At 47.8% G+C, this 20846-nt stretch overlaps 1 protein-coding gene across 4 annotated transcripts in view; it reads left to right on the top strand.

The window, feature by feature from the left end:
* hal (histidine ammonia-lyase) overlaps nucleotides 1-20846 on the top strand; it is a 95783-nt gene that overhangs the window by 41948 nt on the left and 32989 nt on the right. For 3 of the 4 annotated variants that reach the window (XM_059987812.1, XM_059987810.1, XM_059987809.1), the window contains 5 exons: nucleotides 7214-7361; nucleotides 8065-8160; nucleotides 8248-8306; nucleotides 13408-13488; nucleotides 14546-14611. In XM_059987812.1, coding sequence (XP_059843795.1) covers nucleotides 7214-7361; nucleotides 8065-8160; nucleotides 8248-8306; nucleotides 13408-13488; nucleotides 14546-14611 — 450 coding nt within the window. The remainder of the gene's footprint in view (nucleotides 1-7213; nucleotides 7362-8064; nucleotides 8161-8247; nucleotides 8307-13407; nucleotides 13489-14545; nucleotides 14612-20846) is intronic. The other variant, XM_059987811.1, reaches the window with a different exon arrangement.

Below are 20846 nucleotides of genomic sequence, written 5' to 3'. Positions count from 1 at the left end.
AGGGTTGAGAGGGTAAACAGCTTCAAGTTCCTCAGCATCCACATCACCGAGGACCTGACATAGTCTGTACACACCAGCTGTGTGGTGAGAAAAGCACAACAGAGCCTCTTTCACCTCAGACAGTTGAAGAAGTTTGGTTTGGGCCCCCAAATCCTAAGAACTTTACAGGGACACAATTGAGAGCATCCTAACTGGCTGCATCACTGTCTGGTATGGGAACTGTACCTCCCTTAATTGTAGGGCTCTGCAGAGAGTGGTATGGATAGCCCAGCACATCTGTAATTGTGAACTTCCCACTCTTCAGGACATTTACAAGGACAGGTATGTAAAATGGGCCTGTAGGATCATTGGGGACCCGAGCCATTCCAGCCATTATCTATTCCAGCTACTACCATTTGGGAAGTGGTACTGTAGCATAAAAGCCGGAGCAACAGGCTCCGGGACAGCTTCTTCCACCAGGCCATCAGACTGCTTAACTCACACTAACTTAGTGTACTCTGTATTACATTGACTGTTCTACTTATAAATTATTATAAATTACTATGATTTCACATTGCACATTTAGATGGAGATCTAATGTAAAAGTTTTTATCCCTCATATATGTGATGTAAAAATAAAGTCAATTCAATTCAATTTTAATAACCCCAATGTTAATTGATGGCAAAGGTTAGTAAAAGTGATCAGGGAACAGGATTCCTACAAACTAAGGTTTATTATCAAAGTATGTGTATGTCATCATATACAGATCTGAGGTTCGTTTACTTGTGGGCAGACTTCAGCAAATCTATAGACCAGTTATCAACCAGAGTGCTCAAGATACCAAACTGTGCAAATTCAAATATAAATAAACAGCAATAAATAACGAGAAATTGAGATAATAAGGTAGAGTCCTTAAAGTGAGATCATTAGTTGTGGATGATGGACCAAGTGAAGTTATCCCCTTTTGTTCGAGAGCCTGGTAGTTGAGGGTAGTAATTGTTCTTGAACCTGGTGGTGCGAGTCCTGAGGCACCTGTACCTTCTAGCGATGGCAGCAGCAAGAAAAGAGCATGGCCTGGGTGGTGAGGATCTCTGATGATAGATACTGCTTTCCTACAACAATGTTTCATGTAGAAGTGCGTGGTCATTGGAAGGGCTTTACCCGTGATGTACTGGGCCAAATCCACTACCTTTTGTAGGATTTTCCATTCAAAGGCATATATATATATATATCCAAAGAGGGAGGATGCAGCAGTGGATCAAATAATGGGGAATGAGCATAGCTTATAACTTCTCTAGATGAGGTTATTGCACAGAACAGACCCTTCAGCCCATGTTATACCAACCTTTTGACCTACTGGAGGATTAATCTAACCCTGTTCTCCTACTTAGTCCTCTATTTTTCTAACATCCATGTGCCTAGGAGTTTCTTAAATGTCTGTAATGAATCTGCCTCTACTACCACCCTTGGCAGGGTGTTCCACATACCCACCACTCTCCGTGTAAAAATAAATTACCTCTATCCTTTCCTTCTGTCATCTTAAAATTGTACCCATTGGTATTAGCCATTTTCCACCCTGGGAAAATGTCTCTGGCTGTCCACTTGATCTATGCCTCGTGTCATCTTGTACAGGTTTATCAAGTCACCTCTCATCCTCCTTCACTCCAGAGGGAAAAGCGCTTGTTTTCTCAATGTTTCTTCATAAGATATGCTCTCTAGTCCAGTCAACATACTGCTAAATCTCCTCTGTAACATAGTAACCAGAGTTGGTTTAGTTGGTATCGAGAAGGGAAATGGAGCAGGTGGACTGGAAGGGAAGTGGAGTAAGTAGTCTGGATTTTGGACAGGGAGGAGAAATGAAGCAAGTTTATTTAAAGTTGGAAAAGTGGCTGTATTAGATAAACCAGACTCAAAGAGGCTAAATTTCTGGTTGCATTAGGGAGGAGATAACAGAGCCACTAATATTTAATAATTCATTAGGAAATGGTGTGGGACCACAGGACAGGTTGTTGGAAAGGCAATGGAATGCCTAAAATAGTGGATCAGAAGAACATCCAGAGATTAGAAGTATAAAATAAATTGGATGGATTGCAAAGGGGAAAGTCTAATCAATGTTAACTATTTTGTTTGTGGAAGTTGTAGAATGCACTCAATGTAATTGATCCAGATTTTCATAAGGTCTTCTGTTAAGAATCCCTATAATAGACTAATGAATAAGGCCAGAGAATATAGAGTCAGGAAAGAAGAAGATAGAATGGTTGGTTGGCTTCACACTGAGAGTGGGCAGGAGGAGTTACTGAAAGCCGGTCTTTTCATAGGCACTGGGTCTTCTGCTCATCATTATTTACATTCATAGACATTCTAAGTTCGTGTGGGAGAGTCAAACAGATAGCACTAATGGACTTGCAGAAAGGTCAAATGAAGGAAGTGTATGTTGGTAGGATGGATGTGAAGTGGGTGAAGACATGGGAGGTGGGGCCTAGGTGTGATAGGCAGTGGGAAGGGTCTCCTGACACATACCAAAAATTGCCTTCCTGGTTAGCAAGAGCATAAAAATGACAAACTGAACTTGAGAGGGATGAAAATTAAGGAAGTTACTCTGAACTTGCATTCAAGCCTGGACTGGTCCCACTCTGGTTACTATGTTCTGATGAAGATGCAGAGACATGGGAAAAGGAGCAGACATTTGGAGAGGGAATGAGAGATGACCAGGCAGAGGAAAGACTAGGCAGGCAGGTAGTCAAGAAACCCATATAACCATATAACAATTACAACACGGAAACAGGCCATCTCGGCCCTTCTAGTCAGTGCTGAACGTTTACTCTCACCTAGTCCCACTGGCCCGCACTTAGCCCATAACCCTCCATTCCTTTCCTGTCTATATACCTATCCAATTTTACTTTAATTGACAATATCGAACCTGCCTCTACCATTTCTACTAGAAGCTTGTTCACACAGCTACCACTCTCTGAGTAAAGAGGTTCACCCTTGTGTTACCCCTAAACTTTTGCCCCCTAGCTCTCAACTCATGTCCTCTTGTATGAATCTCCCTTACTCTCAATGGAAAAAGCCTATCCATGTCAACTCTATCTACCCCCCTCATAATTTTAAATACCTCTATCAAGTCCCCCCTCAACCTCTACGCTCCAAAGAATAAAGACCTAACTTGTTCAACCTTTCTCTGTAACTTAGGTGCTGAAACCCAGGTAACGTTCTAGTAAATCTTCTCTGTACTATCTCTATCTTGTTGACATCTTTCCTATAATTCGGTGACCAGAACCGTACACAATATCCAAATTTGGCCTTACCAATGCCTTATACAATTTTAATATTACATCCCAACTCCTATACTCAATGCTCTGATTTATAAAGGCCAGCATACCAAAAGCTTTCTTCACCACCCTATCCACATGAGATTCCACCTTCAGGGAACTATGCACCATTATTCCTAGATCACTCCCTGTCCAAAATCCAGACTACTTACTCCACTTCCCTTCCAGTCCACCTGCTCCATTTCCCTTCTAGATACCAACTAAACCAACTCTGGTTACTATGTTACAGAGGAGATCATCCTCCTATTTACCATGTATGTCCTATTTGGATTATTCCTACTAAAATGTAGCACCTCACACTTATCAGCATTAAACTCCATCTGCCATCTTTCAGCCCACTCTTCTAACTGGCCCAAATCTCTCTGCAAGCTTTGAAAACCTACTTCATTATCCACAACGCCACCCACATTAGTATCATCTGCATACTTTCTAATCCAATTTATCACCCCATCATCCAGATCATTAATGTATATGACAAACTACATTGGACCCAGTACAGATACTACTCTCTGGGATCTCCCATCCAGCCACTGTTGAATCCATTTTACTACTTCAATATTAATATCTAATGTAATATAATATTATACCAATAATAATTAATATTAATTAGTTTTCTAAAACTAGTCACTCCAGAACTACTTCTCCACTCCAGGAGACAGTGGGGATGAATGCTGCTCTGGGTCTGATTTTGGGTTTGTGACTCAGCTACACAGGAGAAGCAAGAATCCCAGGCTAGTAATGGGAGGGCATTCAACACTTAGGCCAAGCTAAAAACAGGAGTGGCCCCATAGGAGTATAAGAAGCACAGTGGGGTAACCAAAGACTTAACTGGAAGGGACAATAGCACTGGGGCAAGATTAAGAAAAACCACAGAGTATGTTGTCAGTGTATTGAGAGCGAGAGGGTAACAAGGGAAAGAGTAGAGCTCCATTGGAGACAGACTGGTGTGTGGAGCCGGAGGACATAGGTCAGGTCTGAGGTGAATACTTCTCATCTGTCTTCACTATGAGACCAGAAGGAGGGTGTTGTTACATGGTTGTGTCATCCAGCTTACCCACTGAGGCAGTGTCTGCAGACAACTTGAGCCGGCTGCTCACAAAGGCTCAAGGGAGCAGACAGCAGGGATCTCTTGTGCTGCCCAGATCCCTGTTGGGCTGTTTGTGGAGGCCATTTGTTTTGGCTTTGGGCGAGCTTACAGATTGTGTTCTGCTTCTGTGGTCAATTAATCCTTAAGTAATGGCAGATGGAATTTAATGCAGACAAGTGTGAGGTGTTGCACTTTGGTAGGACCAACCAGGGTAGGTCTTACACAGTGTACAGTAGGGCACTGAGGAGTGTGGTAGAACAAAGGGATCTGGGAATACAGGTCCATAATTCACTGAAAGTGGTATCACAGGTAGATAGGGTCATAAAGAAAGCTTTTGGTACATTGGCCTTCATAAATCAAAGTACTGAGTACAGGAGATGGGATGTAATGCTGACATTGTATAAGACATTGGTGAGGCCTAATTTGGATTATTGTGTGCAGTTTTGGTCACCTACCTACAGGAAAGAACAAGGTTGAAAGAGTACAGAGAAAACTTACAAGGATGTTGCTGGGTTTGGAAGACCTGAGTTATAAGGAAAGGCTGGAACTTTATTCCCTGGAGTGTAGAAGACTGAGAGGAGATTTAAAATTATGAGGGGTGCAGATAGGGTAAACGCAAGCAGGCTTTTTCCACTGATGTTGGGTGGGATGGCAACCAGAGGTCATGGGTGAAAGGTGAAAAGCTTAAGGGGAACATGAGGGGAAACTTTCACTCAGAGGGTCATGAGAGTGTGGAATAAGCTGTCAGCACAAGTGGTGCATGGGAGCTTGATTTCATTGTTTAAAGGAAGTTTGAATAGGTCCATGGATGGTACATGGGTATGGAGAGCTATACTAGTAGGCAGTTTAAATGGTTTGGCATGGAATAGATGGGCTGAAGGATCGGTGTTGACTCTCAGACTCTAATGCCCAGGGAGCACAATCATGCCGGGACTTAAGATGGTGCTGGTTGCTAGAGCCTTCTGGATGGAACTGTTTTTGAACAGGCACAGGCACCCTCTGCCCCATGGACGCACCATCCTGGTCAGACTCTGTCCAGAGCCAGAAGCTGTGGCCGCCCTATCTATGGGTCAGCCTTGCTGACCTGTGCCACTGTGCAAACATTGGCTGCATTTGAAGGCTGTTGCTGTAAACCATTGGCTAAAGGTCATCCTCTGCAGACAAAGTCACCCCTCAGATCTTCACCAGCGATGTTAGTGCATCAGTGTATTGGATGGTTGTAAGAGCATCAGCTTCTCCCCCCCCCCCCCCCCGACCTTTTGGGACAAGTGAAGGCCCTTTCTCTCCTCCGGCTATTCCCTGTTTCTCGCAGAGAGGTGAGGCAAGGGCTTGCGCTGCCTTTTGTGAGAGAGATTTGGACAATCTGGTTAGGTGAGGTCTTTGACATTGTGTGTCAATCCATAGCAAAAGGATTTGAGTACAGGAGCAGGGAGGTTCTACTGCAGTTGTACAAGGCCTTGGTGAGACCGCACCTAGAGTATTGTGTGCAGTTTTGGTCCCCTAATCTGAGGAAAGACATTCTTGCCATAGAGGGAGTACAAAGAAGGTTCACCAGATTGATTCCTGGGATGGCAGGACTTTCATATGAAGAAAGACTGGATCGACTAGGCTTATACTCACTGGAATTTAGAAGATTGAGGGGGGATCTTATTGAAATGTATAAAATTCTAAAGGGATTGGACAGGCTAGATGCAGGAAGATTGTTTCCGATGTTGGGGAAGTCCAGAACGAGGGGTCATAGTTTAAGGATAAAGGGTAAGCCTTTTAGGACCGAGATGAGGAAAAACTTCTTCACACAGAGAGTGGTGAATCTGTGGAATTCTCTGCCACAGGAAACAGTTGTTTCCTGTGCTGGTTCATTGGCTATATTTAAGAGGAAGTTAGATATGGCCCTTGTGGCTAAAGGGATCAGGGGGTCTGGAGAGAAAGCAGGTACAGGGTTTTGAGTTGGATGATCAGCCATGATCATACTGAATGGCAGTGCAGGCTCGAAGGGCCGAATGGCCTATTCCTGCACCTATTTTGTATGTTTCTATGTGTCATTGTGTCATGCTGGCTACAGCCTGCCATCTACACCCTGACCTTTGGATGGGATAGCTGAGGGCTCACCTTCCTCCAGCTGAGGGAGGTAACTGTCCTCCAGTGCAGTGTTGACCTGGTGCTGGTTACCTGTCAGATGTCAGAGATCTGTTGGCTTTATTTTACAGTAAGGTCTGAATGTTTCTTCTGACACATTGGCTTCAATATGTTGTCAGATAACCTCACCATGGCTTCCCACTCCATCTGCACAATCATCCCTCGCCCCACCTTCATTATTGGCCCCTGCCTCCCATGTAAACTGGCCACTTTCCTGTCCACTGTTGGTAGAGTCTCGACCAGGGATGGGTAGTCAGTACCCTTCCTATGGCTGCTGGTGTCTTCATTCTCTGGTGAGGGATATGCCCAGTCAGTGGACTGACTCGTCAAATCATCCTTGAGGGTACAGTACCAGTGGGCTGGGTCAGTGACATGAGGGAAGTGCCAGTGGGCTGTGCTGGCGATGCTGGAGCAGTGCCAGTGGGATGGGTCAGTGACTGGGGCAGTGTTGGGTTATCACCACCAGCTAGACCATTCCTTCTGCATTATCCTGATTCATACACTTTACAGCCTATCACTGTCCTTTCATCGACTGGACCATTCCACAGGAAGACAGCATTATCTCCCCTTCCTGTCCTGATGCCTCTAACTTGCCTCCTCATGGTTTTGAATGACGAGTAACTTCTAGTCACAGGGCATGCTGTGTTATCAGTGTATGGTGCTTTGTGTTCACCCCAGGGACTGTCGCTGATCAACGGGACACAGATGATCACCTCGCTGGGTGCAGAGGCGGTGGAGAGAGCGACGGCAATAGCCCGGCAGGCTGACATTATTGCAGCTCTTACACTGGAGGTTCTCAAAGGGACCACTAGAGCCTTCGACAGTGGTGAGTGCTTCTTGGGTCCTATGACATGTTTAATGGTGCTTTTCCAAACCCTCACGTTGCACAGGACATGTGGTAGTGATGGGTGGTATATAAGCATGGGCGCGGCTAGGAATGCACATCCAAAACTGAACTATAATGTGGGTGCTGGGTTGACTCGATTCTACATAAAATATTCTCGCGGCTCAGTTAAGAGGCCCTTACTCACTCAAGTATGTCTCTTACCACATATCTAGCCACCTCTGCCTTTGTGAATCCATTGACAACTCGATCTATGTAGCAAGTAACGTTGGTGTCAGTCCTGATTTGAAGGAGATAGATTTGTGACCCTTCTACTCCACAGGTGATTGTGTTGCTGAAGTTGGCAAGGGAGAGGAAGAGATCCCCCCAAGTGAATAAAGTCAGTAATTGTGCAAGAGCATTGGGTCTGTGAAAAGCACATTAACAACTCTTCAAACTTACTTAAACAGGCACATGGATATAGAGACTCTGTGTGGGTCAAACATGGACAAATGGATGAGCTTTGCTAGGAAACTTGGACAGCACGGCTTGTTTCCATACTGTATCACTTTAGAACAGCAATGGAGAGGGAGGCTGTGAAGATAGCTTTGCATGACAAGACATTACAGCTTTTCCAAAAATCTAAGGTTGACTTTGCCTATTGATCACTGCTGGTCTAACCTTCTCCCCTTTCCCGCGTGTTTAGACATCCACGAGCTGCGGCCACACCCTGGTCAGGTGGAGGTAGCCTTCCGGTTCAGGTCACTGTTGGGTTCTGATCATCATCCCTCTGAGATAGCAGGTAAAGCTTCCCTCACACGGTGGGGTCAGAGAATAAGTTGGATCTGTTTCCTCTCTGCCTTCTTATAACCTTGTTCTTCCTTCACAGAAAGCCACCGGTTCTGTAATCGTGTACAGGATGCCTACACCCTGAGGTGCTGCCCACAGGTAAGGCGGTACCCACTGATGGTGCAGGTCTTGTCAGACAAGCCAACCCTCCACCCACTACACAAGTGATGAGCTGTTCCTATCCTGATTCTAGTTCTTGAATTGTCTGCCACCAATTTTTAATATCCCAATCCACTTCATAGTCCCAGTTGTAAGAAACAGCTGCTAAGTTTTGAAAAGAGAGGTCTGATGAAGAGTGTTGATAACTTTAGAGCTTTGAACACAGAGCAGTACAGCCCACAATCAGGCCCTTCAGTTCATGTCTGTGCTTGGCATGATGCCAAAGTAAGCCAAACCAAACCTACCCTATAGTTAAACCCTTGAATCCAGACATCCTCTCCTGAGTCCCCTCCAAAGCCTCCGTATCCTAGCATATAAAACATTGAAACACTCAGCAGGTCAGGTAGCATCTGTGAAGAGAGAAACAGAATTTATTCATTCACCTTCATTCTGAACCATCTCCTCTGCCAACTGAAGCAGTTTCTCTCCACCTACTCCTGTCCAGGTGCAGGGTCAAGTCCCACCACCCCTTCCTCCATGGCTTCCTTCCCTCACACTTATCTAGTTCCTTGTTGAATGCTGTAATTGCACCTGCATCTACAACTACCCCATCAGTGTCTTTCAGACTCAACCACTGTCTTTCAGATTTATTTATCATGTGTACATCAGAATATACAGTAATATACCTTGTTTATGTTAACAACCAACACAACTTAGGGATGTGTTGTGGGCAGCCACACATTCTGACACCAGCAACGTCCACAACACAGAACGCAACAGGCAACAAAGCCCCTGCAGCAAAACAAGCCCCTTTCCCACCCACACACCCAGTGTGTAAAAGCACTTTCTCTTAGGCCTCTTTGGTTCCTTTGTCAATCTCCATCATTCTCTGTCCCCTGGCTAACGTCTCCACCAAATGACTTACTTCATCTGTTCTGGTCAAACTCTTTATTGTTTTAAATTCAAGTTGCAGCTTCATAAAAACTTTGATTGGACTGCATCTGGAGTACTGCATTCAGTTCTGGTCAGCAGGACTGCAGAAGGACGTGATCTTTGGAGAGGTGCAGAAGATGTATGTCAGGACGCTGCCTGGATTAGAGGGCATGTACTCTAAGGAGAGGTTGGAGAAACTTGGGATGCTTTCTCCGACGTCCCCCTTATACTTCCCTCTGATTGCCTTAACATGATGCTCCCTTGTTACCGCCCTGGGAAAATATCTGGCTGTCCACTTGATCTGTACCTCTTAGCATCGTGTACATCAAGTCACCTCTTGCAAAGCCCAAGCTTACCTGTTAGGATATGCTCTCAGTCCTGGCCGAGTCCTGGTAAACTTCCTCTGTACCCTCTCCAAAGCTTCCACCTTCTTCCTATAGTGAGGCAACCAGAACTGAACACAATATTCCAAGTGTGGTCTAATTACCTCCTGACTCTTTAATACAATTGCCTGACTTAAGAAGGCTAACACATCTTCTTAATGACCCTCTGTCCCCCACGCTGCTAAGAATCCTGCCATTAACCCTGCGTTCTGCCTTCAAATTCACCCTTCCAAAGTGAATCATAGAACATAGTCATCTACAGCACAGGCCCTTCAGCCCCCAATGTTGTGCCAACCATGAAACTCTAGAAACTGCCTAGAATTACCCTACTGCATAACCCTCTAAAAGACCCTATTGTATCGGCCTTGACCACCATTGCCGGCACCCACCCCTCTGTGTGGAAAAACTTGCCCCTTACATCCCCTCGGTAACCTATTTCCAACCACCTTAAAACTATGCCCCCTTGTGCTAGCCATTTCAGCCCTGGGGAAAAGCCTCTGGCTGCCCACACAATCAATGCTTCTCTTCATCTTGTACACCTCTATCAGGTCACCTCTCATCCTCCGTCACTCCAAGGAGAAAAGGCCAAGTTCACACAACCTATTCTCATAAGGCATGCTCCACAATCCAGGCATCCACGTCCTTGTAAATCTCCTCTGCACTCTCTCTATGCCTCCTCATCCTTCCTGGTGACCAGAACTGAACACAGTACTCCAAGTGGGGTCTGACCAAGGTCTTGTATAGCTGTAACATTACCTCATGACTCTTGAACTCCATCCCATGGTTGATGAATGCCAACACACCACACACCCTCTTAACATCTAAACTCCACCTGCCACTTCTCATCCCAGCTCTGCATTTGGTCAATGTTCAATTGCAGCCTACAGTAACCTTCCAGACTATCCACAACTCCACCAACCTTCATGTCATCTGCAAACTTACTAACCCACCCTCCACTTCTTCATACATCATTTAAAAATATCACAGAGTGCCTCAGTGTTGTAAGTCTCTTCTGCATCCTCTCCAAAGCTTTCATATGTTACCTAAAGAATGGACACTTGTGGCTGAAACCGTGCTTTATAAAGGTTCACCTGAACTTCCGTGCTCTTCGTACTCTTGAACATGGGAGCCCTGATATTTTTCACTCAGCCTGCACTATCACCTTCATACTCCCTCCTGATCTGAAGCCCTGTGGTCTATACCTGTTTCTCGTTCTTCTTAGCAGAATATTTTTCAGCATTAGGTTTCACCTGTCTTGGAACCATTTATCACAGCGTGGTAGGAACTGCCTATAGGGTTGGTGCTACATATTTTCAAGCTTTTGTGTCTTCTGTGTGATAGAAGAGAATGCCTGGGGTGGGTGGGGTCTTTGATTACGCTGGCTGCTTTCTGAGGCAGCAACAAAAGTAGGCGGATTCCACACAGGTCACACATGAAGCTCTGGTCTGAGTTTTCTGCCTCTTTTCTGCTTTGGGAATGTACCTAGGCTGCGGCCGAAATACTTCAGCCTTTGTGGCCTCCAGTTGTAGACTGAACTTTATAGAGGGATTGAGTTTAAAAGACATGAGGTTATGCTGCAATTGTACGGGGTACTGGTGAGGCTGCCCCTGGAGTACTGCGGGTAGTTCTGGTCTCCTTACTTGAGAAAGGAAATACTGACTTTAGAGAGGATGATACCAGAGTCGAAGGGTTAAGCCTATGACGATCGAGTCATCTGGGACTTTATTTGCTGAGAGGATCTGATAGAAACATAACATTTTGAAAGGAGTGGACTAGAACTATGTGACACAGGTTTGGGGGAGATGAGAAACTGCTTTTCACAGAGAGCGGAGAATCTGTGGGATTTTCTGCCCAGGGAAGCAGTAGAAGCTACCTCATTAATATATTTAATCATTTCATCACAGTTAGATAGACTTTTGCTTTGCAGGGAATTACAGGCAGGTAGGTGGAGCATGGGGGTAAAGGCAGGTAGGTGGAGCTGTCCATGGTCAGATCAGCCTGATCTTATTGAAAGATAGAGCAGACTCAACGGGCCAGGTGGTCTACTTCTCCTGAACCTTGTGGTTTGGGACCCATTGCTCCTGTATCTCCTGCCCAATGGTTGTTGTGAGAAGAGAGCACGGCTTGTACGGTGGAAGTGCCTGAATGATGGGTGTCCTCGTTGTCCATGGGAATAGTACAGGAGGATTGGAGGGAGGCGAATGTTATCCTCTTGTTCAAAAAAGGTAGTAGAGATAGTCCGGGTAATTATAGACCAGTGAACCTTACGTCTGTGCTGGGAAAGCCATTGGAAAAGATTCTTAGAGATAGGATCTATGGGCATTTAGAGAATCATGGTCTGATCAGGGACAGTCAGCCTGGTTTTGTGAAGGGCAGATCGTGTCTAACAAGCCTGATAGAGTTCTTTGAGGAGGTGACCAGGCATATAGATGAGGGTAGTGTAGTGGATGTGATCTACATGGATATTAGTAAAGCTTTTGACAAGGATCCACATGGTAGGCTTATTCAGAAAGTCAGAAGGCATGGGGTCCAGGGAAGTTTGACCAGGTGGATTCAGAATTGGCTTGCCTGCAGAAAGCAGAGGGTCGTGGTGGAGGGAGTACATTGAGATTGGAGGGTTGTGACTAGTGGTGTCCCTCAAGGATCGGTTCTGGGACCTTTTCATGATTTTTATTAACGACCTGGATGTGGGGGTGGAAGGGTGGGTTGGCAAGTTTGCAGATGACACAAAGTTTGGTGGTGGTGTGGATAGTGTTGAGGATTGTCGAAGTTTGCAGAGAGACATTGATAGGATGCAGAAGTGGGCTGAGAAGTGGCAGATGGAGTTCAACCCAGAGAAGTGTGAGGTGGTACACATTGGAAGGACAAACTCCAAGGCAGAGTACAAAGTAAATGGCAGGATATTTGGGAGTGTGGAGGAGCAGAGGGATCTGGGGGTACATGTCCACAGATCCCTGGAAGTTGCCTCACAGGTAGATAAAGTAGTTAAGAAAGGTTACGGAGTGTTAGCTTGGATAAGTCGAGGGATAGAGTTTAAGAGTCGCGAGGTAATGATGCAGCTCTATAAAACTCTGGTTAGGCCACACTTGGAGTACTGTGTCCAGTTCTGGTTGCCTCACTATAGGAAGGATGTGGAAGCATTGGAAAGAGTACAGAGGAGATTTACCAGGGTGCTGCCTGGTTTAGAGAATATAGATTATGATCAGAGATTAAGGGAGCTAGGGCTTTACTCTCTGGAGAGAAGGAGGATGAGAGGAGACATGATAGAGGTATACAAGATATTAAGAGGAATTGACAGAGTGGACAGCCAGCGCCTCTTCTCCAGGGCACCACTGCTCAATACAAGAGGACATGGCTTTAAGGTAAGGGGAGGAAAGTTCAAGGGGGATATTAGAGGAAGATTTTTTACTCAGAGAGTGGTTGGTGCGTGGAATGCACTGCCTGAGTCAGTGGTGGAGGCAGATACACTAGTGAAATTTAAGAGACTACTAGACAGGTATATGGAGGAATATAAAGTGGAGGGTTATATGGGAGACAGGGTTTAAAGGTCGGCACAACATTGTGGGCCGAAGGGCCTGTACTCTGCTGTATTGTTCTATATTCTATTTCCTGTGGTGGCGCTCTCTGTGAATGTGTCAGTGATATGAAGGGCTTTGCCTGTGATGGACTGGGCTGTATCCAGCACTTTCTGTTGGCTTTTTCAATGTTTACATTAATTGTTTGCATTTATTATTTTAAAAGGAAAAGTAAAGATTCAGTTTGTGTACTTGTGTTATTTCCCTCAGGTACATGGGGTTGTGAATGACACGATTGCCTTTGTCAAAAATATCATTGAGACTGAAATCAACAGTGCTACAGATAACCCAGTATCCTTTATCAACTCCTGACACCGTGTCTTGTGAAGGATGTGCATAGGATGGAAATCAGTAAAATGGCATTGGATTCCATCCAGTGCAAAGTGGCCAAAAAATAATTTAAATGGAGAGTCACACAAAATGCCGGAAGAGCTCAGCAGGTCAGGCAGCATCTGTGGAGGGGAATCAGCAGTCAACATTTCTAACTGAGACTTTTCTTCAGGTTGAGAAAGGAAGAGGGAAGAATAAGGTAGGTCGAGGGGAAGGATTATAAACTAGCAGATGATAGATCTGATCAAAAGGGGAAATGGTGGGTGGGTGGGGGAGGGAAGGATGAATAAGAAGCTGGGAGCTGATAGGTGGAAGACATAAAGGGCAAAAGGAAGCCAACAAGAGCGGACAGTGAACCGAGGGAGAAAGGGAAGGAGGAAGGAAACTAGAGGGAGGTGATGGGCAGGTGAGGAGAAGAAAAGAGAGTAAGAGAGGAGCTGAAACAGGAATGGAAAAAGAAGGGGGATGGGGAAGAAATTACTGGAAGTTAGAGAAATTGATGTTAGTGTCATCAGATTAGGGGATATCCAGATGAAATGTGAGGTGCTTTACACAGGCAGATGCAGTGGTGGAAGCAAACATGAGCAACATTGAACAGGCATTTGTACGGGCATGTGAACATGCAGAGGATGGCGGGAGATGGATCATGTGCAGCAGATAGATGTAGTTTAATTTGGCATGGTCAGCACAGACATAGTGGGCCGAATGATCTGTCCGGTACTGTACGTTCAGGTATCTGGAGATGGCCGTGTTAGCATCAAATCATGCCATGGTCTGCACAGGTGTTGAAGAAGCTTTGGAGGTAGTGAAGATGATACACACTGCAGCCAGAGTGTTGATGGGGGTTGGCTAGTAACTGAGACTTTTGAAACAGTTTTTGTTCAGGCCATCACAAAATATAATCTTAAATCCTCTCACATAGTTCAACTCTGTTGGAAAGCAGGGATTAACCTGGGTTCCAGGGTTTAACCTCTGGTAACCTCACAGCTTATGTTTATGAGCCTTAACTTTGCTTAAGATGGTGTTTGCAGAACGAGGGGAGACAATTTCTGGTGGAAACTTTCATGGCGAATATCCTGCAAAAGTAAGTGTTTCTCAAAATATTTACAGATGAGAAATTAATGGAAGAGCCACTGGGAATTAAAATGTTTGATGAAATAATGGGAAAGGAAAAACTGAAAAGGAAAAAGGGAAAAGGAAGGCAAGTGGCAGGGTGTTCAGTATTGCAAGGAGTTGGCCATAAAAATGTGGAGGTCGGGTCGAGTTGATCCTGTGGATCGTGTGCTGCTCTGATTCCCAGGTCCCAGAAACCATCTGCTGGTCTGGTTCCCAGGTCCCAGAAACCATCTGCTGGTCTGGTTCCCAGGTCCCAGAAACGATCTTCTGGTCTGGTTCCCAGGTCCCAGAAACCATCTGCTGGTCTGATTCCCAGGTCCCAGAAACCATCTGCTGGTCTGGTTCCTGTGTCCCAGAAACGGTCTGGTTCCCAGGTCACAGAAACCATCTGCTGCTCTGGTTCCCAAGTCCCAGAAACCATCTGCTGGTCTGGTTCCCAGGACCCAGAAACCATCTGCTGGTCTGGTTCCCAGGACCCAGAAACCATCTGCTGGTCTGGTTCCCAGGACCCAGAAACCATCTGCTGGTCTGGTTCCCATGTCCCAGAAACCATCTGCTGCTCTGGTTCCCAGGTCTCAGAAAGAAGCTGCTGGTCTGGTTCCCAGGTCCCAGAAACCATCTTCTTGTCTGGTTCCCAGGTCTCAGAAACCATCTGCTGGTCTGGTTCCCATGTCCCAGAAACCATCTGCTGGTCGGGTTCCCAGGTCCCAGAAACCATCTGATGGTCTGGTTCCCGTGTCCCAGAACCTGTCTGGTTCCCAGGCCCAGAAACCATCTGCTGGTCTGGTTCTCAGGTCCCAGAAACCATCTGCTGCTCTGGTTCCCAGGTCCCAGAAACCATCTGCTGCTCTATTTCCCAGGTCCCAGAAACCATCTGCTGCTCTGGTTCCCGTGTCCCAGAAACTGTCTGGTTCCCAGGCCCAGAAACTATCTTCTGGTCTGGTTCCCAGGTCCCAGAAACCATCTTCTGGTCTGGTTCCCAGGTCCCAGAAACCATTTGCTGGTCTGGTTCCCAGGTCCCAGAAACCATCTGCTGGTCTCGTTCCCATGTCCCAGAAATCATCTGCTGGTCTGGTTCCGAGGTCCCAGAAACCATCTGCTGGTCTGGTTCCGAGGTCCCAGAAACCATCTGCTGGTCTGGTTCCGAGGTCCCAGAAACCATCTGCTGGTCTGGTTCCGAGGTCCCAGAAACCATCTGCTGGTCTGGTTCCGAGGTCCCAGAAACCATCTGCTGGTCTGGTTCTGAGGTCCCAGAAACCATCTGCTGGTCTGGTTCCGAGGTCCCAGAAACCATCTGCTGGTCTGGTTCTGAGGTCCCAGAAACCATCTGCTGGTCTGGTTCCGAGGTCCCAGAAATCATCTGCTGGTCTGGTTCCCATGTCCCAGAAACCATCTGCTGGTCTGGTTCCCAGGTCCGAGAAACCATCTGCTGGTCTGGTTCCGAGGTCCCAGAAACCATCTGCTGGTCTGGTTCCCAGGTCTCAGAAACCATCTGCTGGTCTGGTTCCCAGGTCCCAGAAAGCATCTGCTGGTCTGGTTCTCATGTCCCAGAAATCATCTGCTGGTCTGGTTTCCAGGTCCCAGAAACCATCTGCTGGTCTGGTTCACAGGTCCCAGAAACCATCTGCTGCTCTGGTTCCCAGGTCCCAGAAACCCTTTGCTGGTCAGTTTCCGAGGTCCCAGAAACCATCTGCTGGTCTGGTTCCCAGGACCCAGAAACCATCTGCTGGTCTGGTTCCCAGGACCCAGAAACCATCTGCTGGTCTGGTTCCCATGTCCCAGAAACCATCTGCTGCTCTGGTTCCCAGGTCTCAGAAAGAAGCTGCTGGTCTGGTTCCCAGGTCCCAGAAACCATCTTCTTGTCTGGTTCCCAGGTCTCAGAAACCATCTGCTGGTCTGGTTCCCATGTCCCAGAAACCATCTGCTGGTCGGGTTCCCAGGTCCCAGAAACCATCTGATGGTCTGGTTCCCGTGTCCCAGAACCTGTCTGGTTCCCAGGCCCAGAAACCATCTGCTGGTCTGGTTCTCAGGTCCCAGAAACCATCTGCTGCTCTGGTTCCCAGGTCCCAGAAACCATCTGCTGCTCTATTTCCCAGGTCCCAGAAACCATCTGCTGCTCTGGTTCCCGTGTCCCAGAAACTGTCTGGTTCCCAGGCCCAGAAACTATCTTCTGGTCTGGTTCCCAGGTCCCAGAAACCATCTTCTGGTCTGGTTCCCAGGTCCCAGAAACCATTTGCTGGTCTGGTTCCCAGGTCCCAGAAACCATCTGCTGGTCTCGTTCCCATGTCCCAGAAATCATCTGCTGGTCTGGTTCCAAGGTCCCAGAAACCACCTGCTGGTCTGGTTCCGAGGTCCCAGAAACCATCTGCTGGTCTGGTTCTGAGGTCCCAGAAACCATCTGCTGGTCTGGTTCCGAGGTCCCAGAAACCATCTGCTGGTCTGGTTCTGAGGTCCCAGAAACCATCTGCTGGTCTGGTTCCGAGGTCCCAGAAACCATCTGCTGGTCTGGTTCCGAGGTCCCAGAAACCATCTGCTGGTCTGGTTCTGAGGTCCCAGAAACCATCTGCTGGTCTGGTTCCCAGGTCTCAGAAACCATCTGCTGGTCTGGTTCCCAGGTCCCAGAAACCATCTGCTGGTCTGGTTCCCAGGTCCCAGAAACCATCTGCTGGTCTGGTTCTCATGTCCCAGAAATCATCTGCTGGTCTGGTTTCCAGGTCCCAGAAACCATCTGCTGGTCTGGTTCCCAGGTCCCAGAAACCATCTGCTGGTCTGGTTCCCAGGTCCCAGAAACCATCTGCTGCTCTGGTTCCCAGGTCCCAGAAACCATCTGCTGCTCTGATTCCCAGGTCCCAGAAACCATCCGATGGTCTGGTTCCGAGGTCCTAGAAACCATCTGCTGGTCTGGTTCCCAGGTCCCAAAAAGCAGCTGCTGCTCTATTTCCCAGGTCCCAGAAACCATCTGCTGCTCTGGTTCCCGTGTCCCAGAAACTGTCTGGTTCCCAGGCCCAGAAACCATCTTCTGGTCTGGTTCCCAGGTCTCAGAAACCATCTGCTGGTCTGGTTCCCAGGTCCCAGAAACCATCTGCTGGTCTCGTTCCCATGTCCCAGAAATCATCTGCTGGTCTGGTTCCCAGGTCCCAAAAAGCAGCTGCTGGTCTGGTTCCCAGGACCCAGAAACCATCTGCTGGTCTGGTTCCGAGGTCCCAGAAACCATCTGCTGCTCTGGTTGCCAGGTCCCAGAAACCATCTGCTGGTCTGGTTCCCAAGACCCAGAAACCATCTGCTGGTCTGGTTCCGAGGTCCCAGAAACCATCTGCTGCTCTGGTTCCCAGGTCCCAGAAACCAACTGCTGGTCTGGTTCCCAGGTCCCAGGAACCATCTGCTGGTCTGATTCCCAGGTCCCAGAAACCATCTGCGGGTCTGGTTCCCAGGTCCCAGAAACCATCTGCGGGTCTGGTTCCCAGGTCCGAGAAACCATCTGCTGGTCTGGTTCCCAGGTCCCAGGAACCATCTGCTGGTCTGGTTCCCAGGTCCCAGAAACCATCTGCTGCTCTGGTTCCGAGGTCCCAGAAACCATCTGCTGCTCTGGTTCCCAGGTCACAGGAACCATCTGCTGGTCTGGTTCCCAGGTCCCAGGAACCATGTGCTGGTCTGGTTCCCATGTCCCTGAAACCATCTTCTGGTCTGTTTCCCAGGTCCCAGGAACCATCTGCTGGTCTGGTTCCCAGGTCCCAGGAACCATCTGCTGGTCTGGTTCCCATGTCCCTGAAACCATCTTCTGGTCTGTTTCCCAGGTCCCAGAAACCAACTGCTGGTCTGGTTCCCAGGTCCCAGGAACCATCTGCTGGTCTGGTTCCCAGGTCCCAGGAACCATCTGCTGGTCTGTTTCCCATGTCCCTGAAACCATCTTCTGGTCTGTTTCCCAGGTCCCAGAAACCATCTGCTGGTCTGGTTCCCAGGACCCAGAAACCATCTGCTGGTCTGGTTCCCAGGACCCAGAAACCATCTGCTGGTCTGGTTCCGAGGTCCCAGGAACCATCTGCTGGTCTGGTTCCCATGTCCCAGAAACCATCTGCTGGTCTGGTTCCCAAGACCCAGAAACCATCTGCTGGTCTGGTTCCGAGGTCCCAGGAACCACCTGCTGGTCTGGTTCCCATGTCCCTGAAACCATCTGTTGGTCTGGTTCCCAAGACCCAGAAACCATCTGCAGGACTGGTTCCGAGGTCCCAGAAACCATCTGCTGCTCTGGTTCCCAGGTCCCAGAAACCATCTGCTGGTCTGGTTCCCATGTCCCAGAAACCATCTGCTGGTCTGGTTCTGAGGTCCCAGAAACCATCTGCTGGTCTGGTTCCGAGGTCCCAGAAATCATCTGCTGGTCTGGTTCCCATGTCCCAGAAACCATCTGCTGGTCTGGTTCCCAGGTCCGAGAAACCATCTGCTGGTCTGGTTCCCAGGTCCCAGAAACCATCTGCTGGTCTGGTTCCCAGGTCCCAGAAACCATCTGCTGGTCTGGTTCCCAGGTCCCAAAAACCATCTGCTGCTCTGGTTCCCAGGTCCCAGAAACCCTTTGCTGGTCAGTTTCCGAGGTCCCAGAAACCATCTGGTGGTCTGGTTCACAGGTCCCAGGAACCATCTGCTGGTCTGGTTCCCAGGTCCCAAAAAGCAGCTGCTGGTCTGGTTCCCAGGTCCCAGAAAACATATTCTGCTCTGGTTGCCAGGTCCCAGAAACCATCTGCTGGTCTGGTTCCCAGGTCCCAGAAACCATCTGCTGCTCTGGTTCCCAGGTCCCAGAAACCAACTGCTGGTCTGGTTCCCAGGTCCCAGAAACCATCTGCTGGTCTGGTTCCCAGGTCCCAGAAACCATCTTCTGCTCTGGTTTCCAGGTCCCAAAAAGCAGCTGCTGCTCTATTTCCCAGGTCCCAGAAACCATCTGCTGCTCTGGTTCCCGTGTCCCAGAAACTGTCTGGTTCCCAGGCCCAGAAACCATCTTCTGGTCTGGTTCCCAGGTCCCAGAAACCATCTTCTGGTCTGGTTCCCAGGTCCCAGAAACCATTTGCTGGTCTGGTTCCCAGGTCCCAGAAACCATCTGCTGGTCTCGTTCCCATGTCCCAGAAATCATCTGCTGGTCTGGTTCCCAGGTCCCAAAAAGCAGCTGCTGTTCTGGTTCCCAGGTCCCAGAAACCATCTCCTGGCCTGGTTCCCATGTCCCAGAAACCATCTGCTGGTCTGGTTCTGAGGTCCCAGAAACCATCTGCTGGTCTGGTTCCCAGGTCCCAGAAACTGTCTGCTGTTCTGGTTCCCAGGTCCCAGAAACCATCTCCTGGTCTGGTTCCCAGGTCCCAGAAACCATCGGCTGCTCTGGTTCCCAGGTCCCAGAAGCCATCTGCTGGTTTGGTTCCCAGGTCTCAGAAACCATCTGCTGGTCTGGTGTCCATATCCCAGAAGGCATGTGTTTTCTGTGTGATCCAGCCTCTAGCCGTTCTACCAATGTGAGTTGGTTGAGAGCTCAAATTAAAGTTTTTTATCAAAATTCATATATGTCAGCATATACAGCCCTGGGATTCATTTTCCTGTGGGGAAAACCTAATAAATCTTTATAATTATAAACATAATCAATGAATTATAAACAGAATCATTGAAAGACCGCTCAACTAGGGCTTTCAAACAGTCTGCAGAATTCAGTTCAATTCAATTCAAGTTTAATTGTCATTTAACCATACAGGAATACTCCTGATTACAGCCAAATGAGACAGCATTACCACAGGGTCAAGGTACAAAGGCACATAACTAACAGTCACACACAGTAAGCACACACAGGATCACAATCATGTTACGAGAGTCCTGAGGCCTCGACTTGATGCTCACAAGTCTTCAAACCCATATAGAATTCTGTAAAAATACAGTGAAGCAGAATGTGTGTGTGGGCTTTGAGGTGCAGTCCTCACCTGTATGCTCAATTCTCGCTTAGCGAACCTGTCGCTTTACGTCCCAGTCCTCGCACAAATAGATTAGTAAAATCAAAACCAGACAAATATATATATAGCGTGGACGCTTCTGCACCAGCAGCTGAAAAGCAAGCCACCCTGGGAGAGCAGCTATGACTCTGTTCTGGAGCCTGCAGTTTGAGCTCCGACTCCATTCTGGACACCTCCCCTGGTGAAGTGCAGTGTCTTCATCCCCTCACTCAGAGCTGCTGCAAACAG

The sequence above is a fragment of the Hypanus sabinus genome, chromosome 13 (genome assembly GCF_030144855.1).
Source record: "Hypanus sabinus isolate sHypSab1 chromosome 13, sHypSab1.hap1, whole genome shotgun sequence".
Classification (NCBI taxonomy): domain Eukaryota; kingdom Metazoa; phylum Chordata; class Chondrichthyes; order Myliobatiformes; family Dasyatidae; genus Hypanus; species Hypanus sabinus.
Note: the sequence above shows the minus strand (reverse complement) of the source record. Positions and strands in the feature narration are given on the sequence as shown.